Consider the following 16,935-nt stretch of genomic DNA (forward strand, 5'->3'; position numbering starts at 1 on the left):
CCTGCCCTCCACAGACCTGCTGCTGTATTCCACTCAGGTCCCCTGACGATTCCTCCCTTCCCCAGCTAGTACCTCTAGCTATGAGTGGGCTTCTCTGAGTAAAGGAAACTCTCCTCTTTTTCAACTATTCCCTGGGGTCCTGACCCTTCCTGTTTCCTCTTCTTTTTCTTCCTTTCTTTTGTCCAACCCAGTTGTGTGAGGAATTTTTCTTGTCTTTTTAGGTGTTCAAAGTCCTCTAATAGTGTTCAACAGTTGTTCTTTGAAAATTGCTCCATTTATAAATGTACTGCTTTAAATATATACATATATATATATATATATATGTATATATATTTGGCAACACGTGGGGTCTAGTTACCTGAACCTGGACCACCTGCACTGGGAGTGCAAAGTCTTAGTCACTGGACTACCAGGGTAGTCCCTGTAGTTCTATTCTTGATGTATTTGTGGGGAGAGGCAAACTCCACATTCTACCAATCCACCACCCTGACTCCTGTCTTCTCAGATAAATATTTAAATGAAGATAAAAATGATTTAATATTTCATCAGTGAACTTTAAAAAAAGTATGTCTGACATAAAAGAAAATGCAGCTACATCAATTTATAAAGTACAAAAAGATAAATTTTTCTTTAATCACTTTATTTCCTGTATGGGAAAAACTTTTTATCTAAGGACAAAACCCTTTTCTGCTGCATGTGTACTTTCTTGCATCACTACAATTGTCACTACTTATGCCCTTCTGAAACATGCAGGCACACTCTCCACTTCCGTCAATACTGAACCTAGAACAAAACAAAAAGATTCACTCTTTATTGACTGAACTTCATGAGAAACAATAAAGCACAACCAAAAATACGCAGTGCAAACTCTGGTGACTATGTTTCAACATGTGGGATGTGGAAGGAATAGAGGAAGTGAAATAAGCTGCATTTCTTTTCTTATCCAATTTTTATCTCCAAACTTTACCTGTGATGGTGAGAAGAAAGGGTTATGAGGGTAGTAAACACTATAACAAAGGTCTGTCTAGTCAAGGCTCTGGTTTTTCCAGTGGTCATGTATGGATGTGAGGGTTGGACTATAAAGAAAGCTGAGTGCAGAAAAATTGATGCTTTTGAACTGTGGTGTTGGAGAAAACTCTTGAGAGTCCCTTGGACTGCAAGAAGATCCAACCAGTCCATCCTAAAGGAGATCAGTCCTGGGTGTTCATTGGAAGCACTGATATTGAAGCTGAAACTCCAATACTTTGGCCACCTGATGCAAAGAGCTGACTCATTTGAAAAGACCCTGATGCCGGGAAAGATTGAGGGGAGGAGGAGAAGGGGACGACAGAGGATGAGATGGTTAGATGGCATCACCGACTCAATGGACATGGGTTTGGGTGGACTCCAAGAGTTGGTGATGGACCGGGAGGCCTGGTGTGCTGTGCTTCACGGGGTCGCAAAGATTTGGACACGACTGAGCGACTGAACTGAACTGAAATACTATAAATCACTTTATAAAGGATGGAATTCTTCCTTTTATACTTCAAAATCGTGCATGTTCAGTCACTAAGTCATGGTCTTTTTGTGACTCCATGGACTGTAGGCCTGCCAGGCTACTCTGTCCATGGGATTTTCCAGGCAGGAATACGGGGGTGGGTTGTCATTTCCTCCTCCAGGGGATCTTCCCTATCCAGGGATTCATCCCATGTCTACTGTGTTTCCTGCACTGGCAAGTGGATTCTTTACCACTGAACTACCTGAGAAGCAATATACTTCAGAATAAAAATGATCAAATAAATTTCTTTTGCCATTTAAAGATTATATAAAGGGAGACAATATAACTGACATTAAATTGACCACACTTCACTTGTTAAAAAAAAAATCGGTTGATCTTAAGGCTGAAACTGATGTTCGGTCATCTACTCTTGCAACTATTGTCATAGTGAAGTAGGTATTTCTTGCTGGATAGGTTATGACATACATAAATAATTATAAATAAAATATCTTGAAAGGGTTTATTAAATTCCTATTTTGGATCATATATAAAGAGAAGAAGTTGCGAGTTCAAAATAAGGACAAGAAAAATAGAATGGAGAGTTATGATGATTCCTGGTATATAATTTCTATTAATTAAAATGCTTTCAGCAATTGGGGAATTACTTTGTGCCACTGATGTCACTTCCTAACTTCTAGTGTAACTTGAAATTTTTATCTGCCTGTTTCCAAAATGTATGTGATTTCTGTTCCTATGCATTCTTTGGTGTTGAGAGCTCAATAATTGTCATAGGTGAATTAGGTACCCCCCCTCTTCAAATTTATATATTGAGGACCTCACCACTCATAGCTTAGAATGCAATTATCTTAGGAGATGAAGTGTTTTAAAATGTTGGTTAAGTTAAAAAGAGGTCTTTACAGGGGACCCTACTCCAGTATGGCAGATCTCCTCATAAGAAGAAGAAATCTGGGCACAGATAGGCAAGTGCACAGAGGGAAGACCATGTGAAGACACAGAGGAGAAGATGGCCGAGGAGAGAGGCCTCAGAAGAAATCAACCCTGCCAAACCTTTATCTGAGACTTCTAGGCTCCACAACTATAATTTAAGCCACCGAGTCTGTGGTATTTATTACTGTAGCCTTAGCAAACTATTGCACCAATTTTAACCAACTTACTTTAACCTCTGTCTCATCTTTTTTCCAAAGTGGAGCTATATATAATACGTAATATCTTCTCTCAAGAAAATTCCATAATTGTTAAGTTTGGTAGTCAGAAAGTTTATGTGATACTTCGTCATATATTTTTCAAAGTTGAAAACATAATGATTGGCTATATTATTGGGCTCAAATCATTGCATGTCTATTTTTTCCCCAAATTGGATATAAACACAGTGATGACAGAAATTTCTCTAAATTTGGCAACTCCTGTTACTCTGTTATGTCATACACATTCTATCATGTCTGGCACCAAATGCCACTGGACTGAGACAGCATCTGTCTGTAGTAGGTGCTCAATAAATTGTAGCTAGTGCCCCCTCTCTATGGGGAAATCAGTATCCTTCCAATTCCTCTCTCCTCCATGAAGTTGGAGAAGATCTTAAATATTTCAAGAACAGAAGTAACGTCTACAGGTACAATCAGTTCTTCAAACTTAGGAACATAGAGAAATTCTAGATTTTAAATAAAGGTCAATGGAAGCAATCGTTTTGCCTTTATCACTTAACTTTCTTCCATTTCAAGCCACCAGTGGGTGTAGTAAGTGTAGGTTTGAGTGAACTTTCTAAAACTCCCATGCCAATGAGAATTCAAAGCAAGAGTGAACAAACAAACCAAAGGCAAAGCCCTGAGAAGAATAAGACAAGGTTCACACAAGTTGGATTTTAATTTCTTCTAGAATAAAAGAAATCTTTGTGGCTCACGAGTGGTATAGTCCATAAGTATCTGACCTTCATCCAAGACCATATATTTGTCTGAAGCTTCTCTTTGGCATTTAATTTGTTGAGGGGCCTTTTGGGGAGATGGTGTGGAGGAAATTATGGAGGTGGCTTCCCTGCTGGCTCAGCGGTAAAGAGTCTATCTGTAATGCAGGAAATCCAGGTTTGATCCCTGAGTTGGAAAGATACCCTGGAGAAGGAAATGGTGACACACTGCAATATTCTTGCCTGGGAAATCCCATGGGCAGAGGAGCCTGGCAGGCTGCAAAAGAGGCAGGCACAACTAAACAAAAAAGAACAATTATAGATTCAGAGTTCTTACCATCCTCATTGTTGTATGAACAAATACATGCTATTAATGCTTACCAGTTGCTGAATACATCTCCATTTGTCCATATCCAGAGTTTGCTTGTGCTGTCCATTTTCAGTCCAATCCAATAGCAAGAGGGTCCCAGATAGGGCATCAAAGATTCCTTTCACAAAATACAGAGTGCTCTCCTAGTTTTCTCATTCTTGTTACCTCCAATGCTATAGTCATTTTGAGCCCACTACTCTCTTGCTAGAATTATTGCAACAGCCTAATAACATACACTCTGCTTTATATTTGTAATTCAAGGGCACATTACATTAAAAAAAAATGATTATTTTAAAACTTAAGTTAAATCACATCATACTTTTTTTTTCTTCATTTTCTGCAATATCTCCTAAGTCTAGTTTAAAAAAGCCTACAGACCTAGATGAGCCATATACCTCACTCACAGTCTCATGTTAGGTACATTGACTGGCTGCCTCTTTTCTGTTCATTGAATTTTCCAGGCAAATACCTACTTTAAGATTCATGTTCTAGCTATTTCCTTTTCTGGGAAGTTTGTCCCCCAGATATTCCCTTGACCAACTAACTCCCTTATCTACATTACATTTTTGCTCAAGTGTTATCACTGAGTTGACTATATTACTTGCAGTCTACCCACTGAAAATACTCATAAAATCCTCTCAACTTACAATTTTTTGCATAAAATTTACTAATTTGCAACATACTATATAATTTATATGTATATTATGGTTATCTTTTTTATTCCTTGTCTCTTCTCATGTGATTTAACCTCTATAAAGACAAAGATCTTTGATTGTCTCATTGACTGATCTATCACACCCTTGAAGTATACCTGTACAGAATAGCTACTCAGTAAATTAAATGGAATGTATATTGCGAAGGGGACATCTAACCACTTCATTCTTGGAGTTGAATATGGCCAGAGATCCAGAGTGAGCTGTGCACTTTGTCTGGCCATCCATCCAAGTTTTTTCACGTTCAGATTGAAAGAAGCAATTATTATTGATTCGGCTCCAGCTTTGTGGACATGTAATTGCATCCTCAGAGCATGTCTTGTTGTAGAAGATCACTGGATTTTTAGCTAAAATTAACACAGTAATTGAGGGGGGGGAAATGAAGAAAGTGTAAGAAAATGAAAGAGTTTCACCTTCACTGTAAAAGATTCTCATATATTTCAGACTGAGAAAACGTATATTATCTCCATGTTCAAACGATTTAACTGACATAATTCAGGAAAATTAAAGATCAAGAACAGAGCATAAAACAAATCACCATTGAAGAATGCAGATCTATGTATAATTTAAAATGGTAATAATAAACAAACTTTCAGAAACTCAATCTTCTTTAGACATTTTTCCTTTGATTTTTTTTTCATACTACTGGTATTTTCTTTATTTACCAGTTTTTTTTCCCTGTAATTTACTATGGTGGCTGGGACACATCTCATGATAAATAAGGTATTTCTCCCTGTTAATCTCAGATACTTGGCTCCCTATTGCTGACTTAAGTGAGAGTAGATTGTCTTTCAAAAACAGCACCTCTCATTAAAATTGTTCCTTTATCCTTAAATGCAAAACGATGGAGGGGAAAATATGTTGAACTCTTACTAACATTCAGTTTTTACTCTCCAACTTACTGCCACTAGGTAGATAAAATTACTCATGAAAGTGTAACAATCTTCAGAGAAATTAGGTTTAATAAAGAGGACACCTCTAACCCACAGCTGACAGAAATGACTGGTCACACTTAATCCCCTGAATTTGAAGACCCTCAAACTGTATAATAAACCAACAGTATGGGACTATACATATGAGTCCTGGTATAAAAGTCAAGTGGAAAAACTCAGGTCACCAATATTGATTTCAAAATGATTTTAAAATGTCAAGTTCAAATAAACATCTTGTTCAAAAATCAAGTCTGTGGCTCAGAACTTGGGTCACCAGAAAGCCATGTTTTCTAATTTACTCACTACTTTGTTCATTCATTCATTCATTCAACAATTATCATTTGAGCTGCTACCGTGTGCCAGATACTTTTGTAGCTTTAGAAACACAACTCTATAAATAAGATACAAAAATCCTTCCCCTAAATGGGACTTACATATCTAATAAACTATACTAGTTTGTCATAAAGTGCATCAAAGTAAAGGGGATTGGGATTGTTGGTGGAAAGAGGTGCAATTTTAATGCAATAGTCCAGACAGTGTTCCATGAGATATTTATTAAAGATTTGAAGGAGGTAGCTAGGGGGGCATATTCACATACAGGGGAAGAGCTTCCCAAACAAAAAGAAGACCTAGGACAAAAGACAAAGATGAACGTGTCTTCCTTCTTCACAAAGTAGTGAGGATGCCAGAGGACTAGAGAAAAATGAAGTAGTAAGAGATGAGATCACAGAGATAATTGAATGACCAGATCCAACAGAGCCTTGTGGCCCTTAGTAGGATTTTGGCATCACTCCAACAGAATAAAAGACCTCTGCAGCATTTTGTACAAATCTGATTTGTCTCAAAAAATTGTTAAAAATAGACTCTAGAACTGTACTGCCTGAAATGATAGCCATAGCTAGGTGTGAGTATTGAGCACCTGAATATTGCTAGTCCAAATCCAGGTGTCTTATAAGTATAAAACGCACACTGAATATCAAACACTACAAAAAATAGTATGAAGATCTCAATACTGTTTACATAGCTACATGATGAAATGATAATACATTGACTACGTTTGAATTAAATAAAATGCAATTAAAACTGTTGCAATTTTTCTTTAATTTCAATGTGGCTGTTAAAATTTAAATGATATTTGTGACTCACATTATATTTTCACTGGGCATGTTGCTCTAGAAGGTCAAAGGTGGAAGAGAGAAGAAGATATAGAAGATAGAAAATGTGAATTAGGAACGATCAAGAGGGTAGAAATGATGAAAAGTACTCAGATTATAGCCATATTTTGAAAGGCCAGGCAGAATTTGCTGATTATGTTTGGGGCTTGACAGTGGGGAAAAGAGTCAAAAAAGGGCTATAAAGTTTTTGTCTTGAAAACTGGAAAGATAAAGTTGCTATTTCCTGAGATGAGGAAAACCATAGATAGAAGGGGCTATAGGAGACAGAAGTTTAAAATTTCTGCTTGGACAATGCTAGGTTTGAGATGATTGTTAGAGAGTCAAGTAGGTGGATTTAACAATTTGGAATTCAGTGAGAAGAACCAGACTAGAGATATATATTTGGAAATTATCAATGCTAATGTAAAAGTTTTGTCTGGTTCAGGTCACCAAGAGTACAAAGGCAGATGAAGAGGGGACCTGCTCTAGGACTGAACCTGGGGCAAAGGTAAGAGGTCAGGGAGAAAATAAGGAACAAATACAAGAAACCTGCAAATAAGCAACAGATTAGGTAGGAAGCAAGGCATGAGAGAATGCTGTTTTGGAAGTCAAATGAACAAATCATTTCCAAGGAGAGAGACAGTGCTGACTACTGCACAGATCAAGTTTGATAAAGACTAAGAATTTATCTGGAAGTTACTAATGGACTTGTAAGGTAAATTGGTAGAAAAAGAAATGACAAAACCCACTGAAAAAATAAATTAATTAATTAATTAAAAAAATAAAATAAAATAAAATAGATAACCAAAAAAAAAAAAAAAAAAAAAGAAAGAAATGGGAATCTGAGCAGAGTAGATTCAGCAGAAGACAGCAAAACAGACATTAGGAAAAGCTAGCAAAGAAAATTTTTCAAGGAGGCTACTGTACAGAGGAGAAAACAAATTGGTAGATGAAGGAAGAGTAAAGCCTAGAGAGTTTGTTTTTTGTTTTTTTTTTGACAGGGGAGAGTAGGGGAGATATCACTATATCATGTTGCCCATGAGGATATTTCAGTTGAGCATGAAAAGGCTGATGATGCAGAGAAGAGAGACAAGATTTACTACAGTAATACCAATCAGGTAAGAGGCTATAGGCTAGCATAGAACATGAACACTGAATCTACATAGTACCAAGAATCTGGATAGAGTTTATGGGTAGAGATAGAGGTAATACAATAGGTGTGGTGATGAGAGTTATTTGGAAGTTTTCTACTAATTGCCATAAAAATGCCATGCTGGACGAAGCACAAGTTGGAATGAAGGTTGCCGGGAGAGATATCAATAACCTCAGATATGCAGATGACACCACCCTTATGGAAGAAAGTGAAGAGGAATTGAGGAGCCTCTTGATGAAAGTGAAAGATGCGAGTGAAAAAGCTGGCTTAAAACTCAATGTTCAAAAAACAAAGATCATGGCATCTGGTCCCATCACTTCATGGCAAATAGATGTGGAAGCAATGGAAAGAGTGACAGAATTTATTTTCTTGGGCTCCAAAATCACTGTAGATGGTGACTGCAGCAATGAAATTAAAAGATGCTTGCTCCTTGTAGAAAAGTTATGACCAACCTAGACAGCATTTTAAAAAGAAGAGACATTACTTTGCCAGCAAAGTTCTGTCTAGTCAAAGCTATAGTTTTTCCAGTAGACATGTTTGGATGTGAGTAGGACCATAAAAAAGGCTGAGCACTGAAGAATTGATGCTTTTGAACTGTGGTGTTGGAGAAGACTCTTGAGAGTCCTTTGTATTGCAAGGAGATCCAACCAATTAATCCTAAAGGAAATCAGTCCTGAATATTCATTGGAAGGACTGATGCTGAAGCTGAAGCTCCAATATTTTGGCTATCTGATGCGAAGAACTGACTCTTCGGAAAAGATCCTGATGCTGGGGAAGATTGAAGGTGGGAGGAGAAAGGGACAACAGAGGATGAGATGGTTGGATGGCATCACTGACTCAATGGACACAAGTTTGAGTAAGCTCCAGGAGTTGGTGATGGACAGGGAGGCCTGGCATGCTGCAGTCCGTGGGGTCATAAAGAGTCAGATATGACTGAGTGACTGAACTGAATTAAGCTATAAGGTTAGAAGCAAAGACATAGATTTGACAGTGAAGATGTGGAAAGACTTCCTAAAGGTTTGGAGAGAAAGGATAAAGTATAAAATAATCATCTGTGGAAGTGAAAGAATTAATGCACTAGGGGAATGTAATATAATTGCTAGACCCCAACTCACTTCTTTTTAACTCTATCCTAATTGCACCTGGTATGATTCTCTGATGCTCATGTTCTTTTTCTCCTCAAAGCCATGCTCACTGATAAATGCCTACTTGATCTCCTGATTCAGCATAAATACTCCTCCCATCACAAAGCCTCACTTGACTACTAGCGAAGTGAAGTGAAAATCACTCAGTAGTGTCTGACTCTTTGCAAACCTGCAGACTATAGAATCACTGGAATTCTCTAGGCCAGAACACTGGAGCGGGTAGCCATTCCCTTCTCCAGGGGATATTTCCATCCCAGGTATCGAACCCAGGTCTCCTGCATTGCAGGCACATTCTTTACCAGCTGAGTCACAAGGGAAGCCCAACTACTAGAGGTAGACTTATAATCTCTTCTTCTACTTCAGACTGAATGTACTTATACTCAGTAGTTATTCTCTCGTGGTTCAGGCAGTAAAGAATCTGCCTGCCAACGTAGGAGAACCAGGTTCGATCCCTGGGTCAGGAAGACCCCCTGGAGAAGGAAATGGCAACCCACGCCAGTATTCTTACATAGAAAATCCCATGGATAGAGGAGCCTGGTGGGCTACAGTCCATGGGGTCATAAGAGTCAGATGCGACTGAGCAATTGACACTTTTTTCTTATCATGTTTACATGCTTTTTTCTTCAGTTAATAATGAATTAATTCCAGGGCAGAAAATCTACTTTTTTTTTTTTTTTCCATTTTGGTATCATCATATGCCTGAAGTTCAAGAGATATTTATTAAACGAATGATCATTCTAGAAGACAAAGCAGAGTAACTAATTTTGAAGGAAAACTAGATGGCTCTGGTAGGGAGAATATTTTCTGAGTCCAGTTGTTCAGTGAAGGAGAAAGAAAAGCTAGTCACTGGTATAACCAAATCAATATTAATACAATCAATGTATTTTTAGCAGAAATTGTTCACTCACATTTTTGAGGAAATCCTAACACTGCCCAAAGAAGAAAGGCGATACCTCCACAAATCATACTTGACATGATTAGCATTTTCTTTGTTGCTATACCTGTGGAAAACATGTCACTGTTTATCTTGTAAAGAAAAGTGAACAGGAGGGGGGATCAGGATGGGGAATACATGTAAATCCATGGCTGATTCATGTCAGTGTATGACGAAAACCACTACAATATTGTAAGTAATTAGCCTTCAACTAATAAAAATAAATGGGAAAAAAAAAAAGAAAAGTGAACAAGTAAAGAAACAAAAGGCCCAAATAATATTTCCCTTCTATCTTCTCTACATGCTATAGTTCACAACCCAGTAATTAACACTTAGGAAAATGAGGAAAGGCACAAAGATCTAATTTGCAGCAGCAGCAGTCTCAAAAGATCTTTGGCTCCACTTTTTGGTGCCATTTCTGAGAACTATGTTACTCAATCTTCTGCCTTGATTCCAGAACAGAAAAACAAGTTTCTCCTGGTGCTTTTTAATGAAATAATACTGCCTTTTCCAAGAGATGGGGGAAATCTGGTGGAGAAGGGTAGATCCACAATTTCTCTGAAGTCTTTGCTTTACAAAGAAGATTGTTTTTACTTCAGGGTCAGATTATGTATGATATAAACCAAAATTCTGAGGATGCAAAGTGGGATCAAGAAAGGATGCTCAGTTCCTGTATCCAAGGACAACTTCTGTCTTCCCTCTTACCTGGCCTTTTGATCCTCTGCTCCACAACATTCCTATTCTCAGTTCTTTCACTCTCCATCTCAGACTCTCAAAGAAAAGGCTCAAAAGGAAAAGGCTCTTTGACAGTCACAACTGATGGAATAATCCCGGGGATGAACTGATAATTATATCTGATCCTCACTGCAGGAAAGCAAGATGCCAGTTTTCCCGGGGAGCGGGCAGAAGCAAGATTCAACTGGAAATAGTGCAGCAATCTAGCATCCTCCAGTCAATCTCGGCACTGGACTTCAGGCAGATGCCGCCTTGGCCTGCGCATATCATGTGTCCTTTTCTTTTACGTGTTTATGAACCTGGGTAGTAACGGCTACCAGGCGATTACCAACCGGTACCCTAGCTGCAGGGGCGTGGAGGATCAGCAGCCTGGGATTGGCTGGAGCACAGTGACAACTCTGAGAATTTCATATCTGATTGGCTCCTTACCTCTCACCCGCTAACTACTCAAAGCAGAGCCCAGAAAGGCCACTGTGCTCCAATTTTGGCTTCTTTATATAGTCTCCCGAAAATCTCAAATCTGAGACAATTTTACACGGTGGGCTTACAGTCCATGGGGTCATAAAGAATCGGACAGGACTGAAGCGATTGAGCACGCACGCACGCACTTCAGAAGGAGTGTTTAAAGGTTTCATACACAAAGAAGAAAAGGATAAAATATGAGGTTTGTAATGAATATTACAAATAGATACAATGACAGGTATGTGGGTGGAGGGGTGGGGTCGGGTGGTCAGGAAACAGCTTCCTTCGGTTTAAAATAAATTTTTCTGCCTATACAAATTTGTCTTCATTTTTCTAGCTGACCTTTTCCAATGCAATTATGTGCAGACTGACCAGATTTAGCAAATTAAAACCTAGAATTTCCACTTAAATTTGAATTTCAGGTCAACAATGCATATTACAAATAAATAGAAATATTGCATGAGGCATACTTACTTGAAAAATGTATTATTTTTTTATCTAAATTTACAATTTAACTGACTAAGATATTCAGGTATCTTATTCAGTTAGTTCAAAACACAAGATGTTTTTTACCTGACAACTTTACTTAGATGCAACATTTTTTAAATCTTTTAAATTGTTAGGTGTTCCAGGGCTTGTGTGGGGGTTTTCCTCGATTCTCTGTTTACATTTCTCTGTGAACCTTAGGTTGTGACGCAGCGCAGGGACAGAACAGGAAAGGAGCAGGGAACAAAGAGAAGACAGATTGCTGTCCCTTTAAAGGTGAAAAGAAACTAAAGAAAGTGGAGGTAGAAAAAGAGGACATGAGGTGCTGAGAAGCAGATGTGGAGGACTTTAATGCAGGCAGTTTATTTTGAAAGTGAGAGAAACAGTTAGGGAACAAGAGAATTGAAACAGGAGGCCTGTCAAGCAAGTCACCACTGTGGATATCTGAAGATTCATTTAGCAGAGGAATTCTAGCAGCCATGGTTAACACCATCAGGCTGTTCCCCTCTCTGTCATTTTCAGCTGTAATGAGCTTCTCTTGAGCCTGAGAAGGAGAGCTTGCTGTTTTGCCTTCAGTGGCATAAGGCTCTTGTTCCCTAGGGGAGAAATTTCAGGTTTTGTGTCTTTTCAACAATGACTATTCATCTCCCCAGACCTGAAACATAAGGGAAATTTGCCTATATGTTGTGACCTGCTTTCAAACTTACAGCATCCAGTGAAGTTTGTAAAGTAGCTTCAGGTATCTGTGATTTACCTTTGTGTCCCCAGTTCTCAGGGTGTCTGTGCTCTAAAGCAAAACCACAGTCTGCCTTTAGCAACTTGTTAAACATTTTGGCTGAATTCTTTATAACAGCTTCTATGAATTGAGTATTTTCCCCAGGTGAGCAAGATTGCATGCCCTGTCTTTCTTTGAAGGTACTTGTCTTTTTCAGATTTCAGCTTAGCTGACTGCCCTATAACCTCAGAGCCCTGATAGGTTTAAGCAAAGTTATGAATTTGTGGATGATGCAGCTCTATTTAGTTGTAAATGCGGGAGTGATCGACTTCCCACCCTGCCCTCAGATGTCACTGTTTCTTCCCTTCCAGGGGCTCTGTCCCAGGGACCCAGCCTTGCAGCCCTTACAGGTTGACGTGTTTGCTCAGTTGCAGTGGGATAAACTTCCACCACTTGCAGTCAAGCTTGCCATCAAGACCTGAAGGAATTAACTAATACTGAAGCTTCAGGGTAGGTCCTGTAACTCTCCAAAGTAACCGGCTGCAGTGCTTAAGACAATCATTTGATTCATTGCATCACAGTTCCGGTGACAGATTTTGACACATCCAGCAGTTACAGACATGAGGATGAGGGCTGGTGGTTTCTGTGGTTAAATGCTTAGGCAGCAGAATGTGGGAGAAGTGAGGCTTTCCCATGCGATAGTGCTGTGACCATACCACCTAGAGCTCAGCCCTTGAACACACTAGCAAGGAAGTGCTAAATTCCTAGTCAGGCACCTAAAACCCACTTGCAGCATCAGAATCTCCTTCCTGGAATCTGACATGCAGACCTGCCTAAATACAGTGCATAACCCCATGTTGTGAAAAAGGAGAGGAGAGCTAAGCAACTGCTATGCTTTCTTTATCTATGATACTGTTCCCTAATAAATGTTCTGTTGGGAATGCATTGCTTGACCATTAGCTTTTAAATATGTATGTGCTCGGTAGGTGTTGTGTAATCAAAGAAGGGCCATCTCCCTGTTCTGACCACAAAACTGCGGCTTGTATCATATAAAACCTCCTACCAAAAAATTATTATCCAAGTTGAACAGAATTTGTAAAACAACTGAGAAGGCAAACTCAAGGGACTTTTTATATTCTACATGCCTTACATGTAGAATATAAGTAGAATATAAGTCCCTTATATTCTACATGCCTGCTAGAAAACAAACAAATAAAAACCTCTCTTTGTAGAAAAATATCATTCATAATCTTTACTGTTTTTATAAACATGTGCATGTGCTAAATCGCTTCAGTTATGTCGGACTCTTTGCTACCCTGTGGACTATACCCCGCCAGGCTCCTCTGTCCATGGGTTTCTGGAGTGGGTTGCTATGCCCTCCTCCAGGGGGTCTTCCCAACCCAGGGATCGAACCCAGGTCTCTTGCGTACATGGCTGACATTTAATGAAAAATTGTGAAGCATCCTAAAAAAAAAGCAAAAAAAAACCAGACTAAATGACAAAACTTTAATTGACAAGTAATAAAAACTGACCTATAGATACTTCAGATACTGATGATATCAGATAGGAAATTTAAAATAAAAATGATCAATGTGGGGCGCGGGGAGCGCTCCAAGATGGCGCCCACCGCAGTCCCGCCCGCCGCATCCTCGGCGCCTCTGCAGTCCGGCCGCGCCTCCCGGGCCCCGCGCTAGGGCCGCCGCTGCCTCCCTCGCCGCCGCTGCCAGCTGACCTGTCCTGGACGCAGCATAACTAACGAAGTTGCTGCAGGATGAGAAGATGGCAGCACGGCTGCTCGCACCACCAGGCCCTGACAGTTTCAAGCCTTTCACCCCTGAGTCACTGGCGAACATCGAGAGGCGCATTGCCGAGAGCAAGCTCAAGAAACCACCCAAGGCCGATGGCAGTCATCGGGAGGACGATGAGGACAGCAAGCCCAAGCCAAACAGTGACCTGGAGGCAGGGAAGAGTTTGCCTTTCATCTATGGGGACATCCCACAAGGCTTGGTCGCGGTTCCCCTGGAGGACTTTGACCCATACTATTTGACGCAGAAAGTGAGTTGGAGGAGAAGGAGCAGCGGCTGCAGATGCCCCTTTCCTAACAGGCTTAGGGGAGAGGGGGAGAAAGAGTTGTGTCTCTTTGCCAGAGTTTGGATAAGTAGTTAAACTTTTGTTTCCGTTCCGGTTTATGGGGGTTCTTTTTTGGTTTAATTGCTCCCAAGAGTCATTTGTGGGTCTTGGCACTTCTCAGTCTGTTAATAAGACTTCTGTTTTTGACTCCATGTCAAATCAGAAAAAGATTTATTTAAAAAAAGGGGGGGGGACAAAATTTTAAAAAGGGGGGTACATAAATGAAATGGGGACTGTTTCATATAGTGCAAGAAAAAAATGGCATAGTGAGAGATGGTACAGCCCTGTAGAATCTTGCTCACACACACATTCAGAATCCTGTCTTTAAATATAAAAATGATATTGTTATTGCAGCGACAGAGCCTATTGTTAATGTAGTGGGGATGCATTTGTACTGTAACCTAGCCTCCTTTGTGACGTTAGATCATAACCACTGGGGACAGGAATAGAATAGAGTAAACCAAACTGGGCCAGTGAGAAGACCAGGTCTTTGGCCTTGTTACACAGTTGTCTGAGTTCCGCCAGCACTGATTCTTAAATGAGAGTCAGTTCTGTTATTCCTGCTAGTAGGGAGTGTGAGTGAAAGAAATACTAATCTTCATTTGGCCAAGAGTTACAAATTTCCCTAACATATTTGACCAAACTTTGGGTTTCTTTCTCATGATTATCTTTTGAAACTAAGCAACAAGTGAAGAAGCAAAGCCCCCAGTTAATCCAGTTGACAAGTAGTTAGCCATAAATGCTAAAGGCTGACATCAGATAGCATTTTAGAGATCCCTCATTTGACAGGTGTCATTTAAAGAATTAAAACCATAGGTGTTTCCAGATGAAAGGGGAAAGGACTTTGTGTAATTACATATTTACAAATATAGAGCTTAACTGCCTTTATTAACCAAACTGCCTTCTAAACTGACCTTAGCTAAAATTGCCTTTCAGTCTCAGTTGGGAAAGAAATTTCTGTTTCTTTGTCTTAACAATGGGCCAGAAGTAAGACTTGAGGTGAACAGATCTCTTGATTAAGCTATAGTTGTGGAGGCATCTTAGTTCTGAGTGGCAAAGACAGTTGAGTAATTGTCTACACAAAATGGTCCTTCACCTGCGTACTTCTCTTGCAGCTCAGAACAGCTATCTACTGGGAACAAAGCTGAATCGGTAGCCTCTAACTTCTACTGGAAATTTAGAAAGTTTAAGGAACAAAACATCATATGATATAAAAAGTACTAGATTAGAAGAAATCCTTGCTCTATCATAATTCATCATGTTTATTATTTATAGTTATCTTTTTAGTATGTGTGTTTCTTAAGCTGCCACAAATAGTTCATGGGGGGGGGGGGAGTAGTAAATAAAGAAAAAATATTCTCAAAACTAGTTCATGACCTTTAGTAAGTCACTTCACCTCTCTGTGCCTAAATGTCTTGTCTAGAAACTGAGAAGTTGAACAAGACTTCTAAGGACTTTGTCAAGTGTCACTTTCTGGGGCTAAGTTTTCATAAACTGTCTTTGATTTCCTTGTTTACTTATTCCTCTTTTAAAATCTAAATTTTTAATCTGGGCTTTTGCTGAATAGGGGTAGGTGGGTGAGGAAGGAGACAAGGTTTAAATGTCTAGGTTAGTGAATAAGGAAACATGGAATCAAACTGTTTTTAGAAGAATATTTCATCGATTGTAAAATTTTGAAATATTTTAAGATATATTTCCCTCCTCTTTGCTGCTCTTGCATCCATAGTCTTAGTAGAACTTTTTCAGAAAATACTTTTATGGCAATAAAGTGAAAATGAAGTCGCAAAAAAAAAAAAAAATGATCAATGTGTTCAAATAGAGAGAAAAGAATAAAGAATTTCCACAGCATAGAAATAATTCAGGAGTCAAATGAAAACTCCAGAACCTAAATGAGTTAGAAATGAAATTTAAAATAATTTAATTAAGGATTAAGTGAGGGCAAAAGGGAATTCGAGAGATAAAAGTGTTTGGTCACTGGCATAAAAATTCCACTTTTAATGTTTGTACTTGTTTTTCTCTTTGGCACCTGTGTGTGGGTCTCTTTTTTGAAACTGAATATGTCACTATGACTGTGGTCTCTGTATTTTAGAATGAAGTTACCCTTCTCCGGAAAAGAGTCACATGTTACTTCTCTCAGGATCCAGGACTTTACGAATTTTGACCCCTTAATCCATGAATAAAGGTTGAAATGTCTTGAAAACACAGATGATTACAACCTGGGCTGCAAGACTTTCAAAGGGCTTGTTTCCTTTTGGTTCAATCTTACAGTGAAGGTAGAATTATTTGAGTCCCTATCTCATAGTATTTAGAAAAGGCAGAGGAACCAGATAAATGGATTTAGAAAAGGGAGAGGAACGAGAGTTCATATTGCCAACATCTGTTGGATCATCGAAAAAGCAAGAGAGTTCCAGAAAAGCATCTACTTCTGCTTTATTGATTACGTCAAAGCTTTTGACTGTGTAGATCACAACAAACTATGGACAATTCTTCAAGAGATGGGAATACCAGACCACCTTACCTGCCTCCTGGGAAATCTGTGTGCAGGTCAAGAAGCAACAATTAGAACTGGACAGGAAACAACAGACAGGTTCCAAATTGGGAAAGGAGTACG

At 39.1% G+C, this 16,935-nt stretch overlaps 2 protein-coding genes across 2 annotated transcripts; one reads left to right on the forward strand and one right to left on the reverse strand.

Annotated features, from left to right (window-relative positions):
- Positions 1-629: 629 nt before the first annotated feature.
- LOC122423901 (C-type lectin domain family 2 member F-like) lies at positions 630-10,832 on the reverse strand. Its single transcript, XM_043441370.1, has 5 exons — positions 10,502-10,832; positions 9,771-9,863; positions 4,638-4,825; positions 3,777-3,883; positions 630-783 (listed from the first exon to the last, which is right to left on the reverse strand). Exons 1-5 carry the CDS (start codon positions 10,557-10,559, stop codon positions 669-671), a joined length of 561 nt encoding a protein of 186 aa, XP_043297305.1. The 5' UTR covers positions 10,560-10,832; the 3' UTR covers positions 630-668.
- Positions 10,833-13,818: 2,986 nt separating this feature from the next.
- On the forward strand, positions 13,819-16,485 carry LOC122423133 (sodium channel protein type 8 subunit alpha-like). Its single transcript, XM_043439912.1, has 2 exons — positions 13,819-14,249; positions 16,414-16,485. Exons 1-2 carry the CDS (start codon positions 13,974-13,976, stop codon positions 16,483-16,485), a joined length of 348 nt encoding a protein of 115 aa, XP_043295847.1. The 5' UTR covers positions 13,819-13,973.
- The last annotated feature ends 450 nt before the right edge of the window (positions 16,486-16,935 follow it).

The sequence above is a fragment of the Cervus canadensis genome, chromosome 21, assembly GCF_019320065.1.
Source record: "Cervus canadensis isolate Bull #8, Minnesota chromosome 21, ASM1932006v1, whole genome shotgun sequence".
Lineage (NCBI taxonomy): Eukaryota > Metazoa > Chordata > Mammalia > Artiodactyla > Cervidae > Cervus > Cervus canadensis.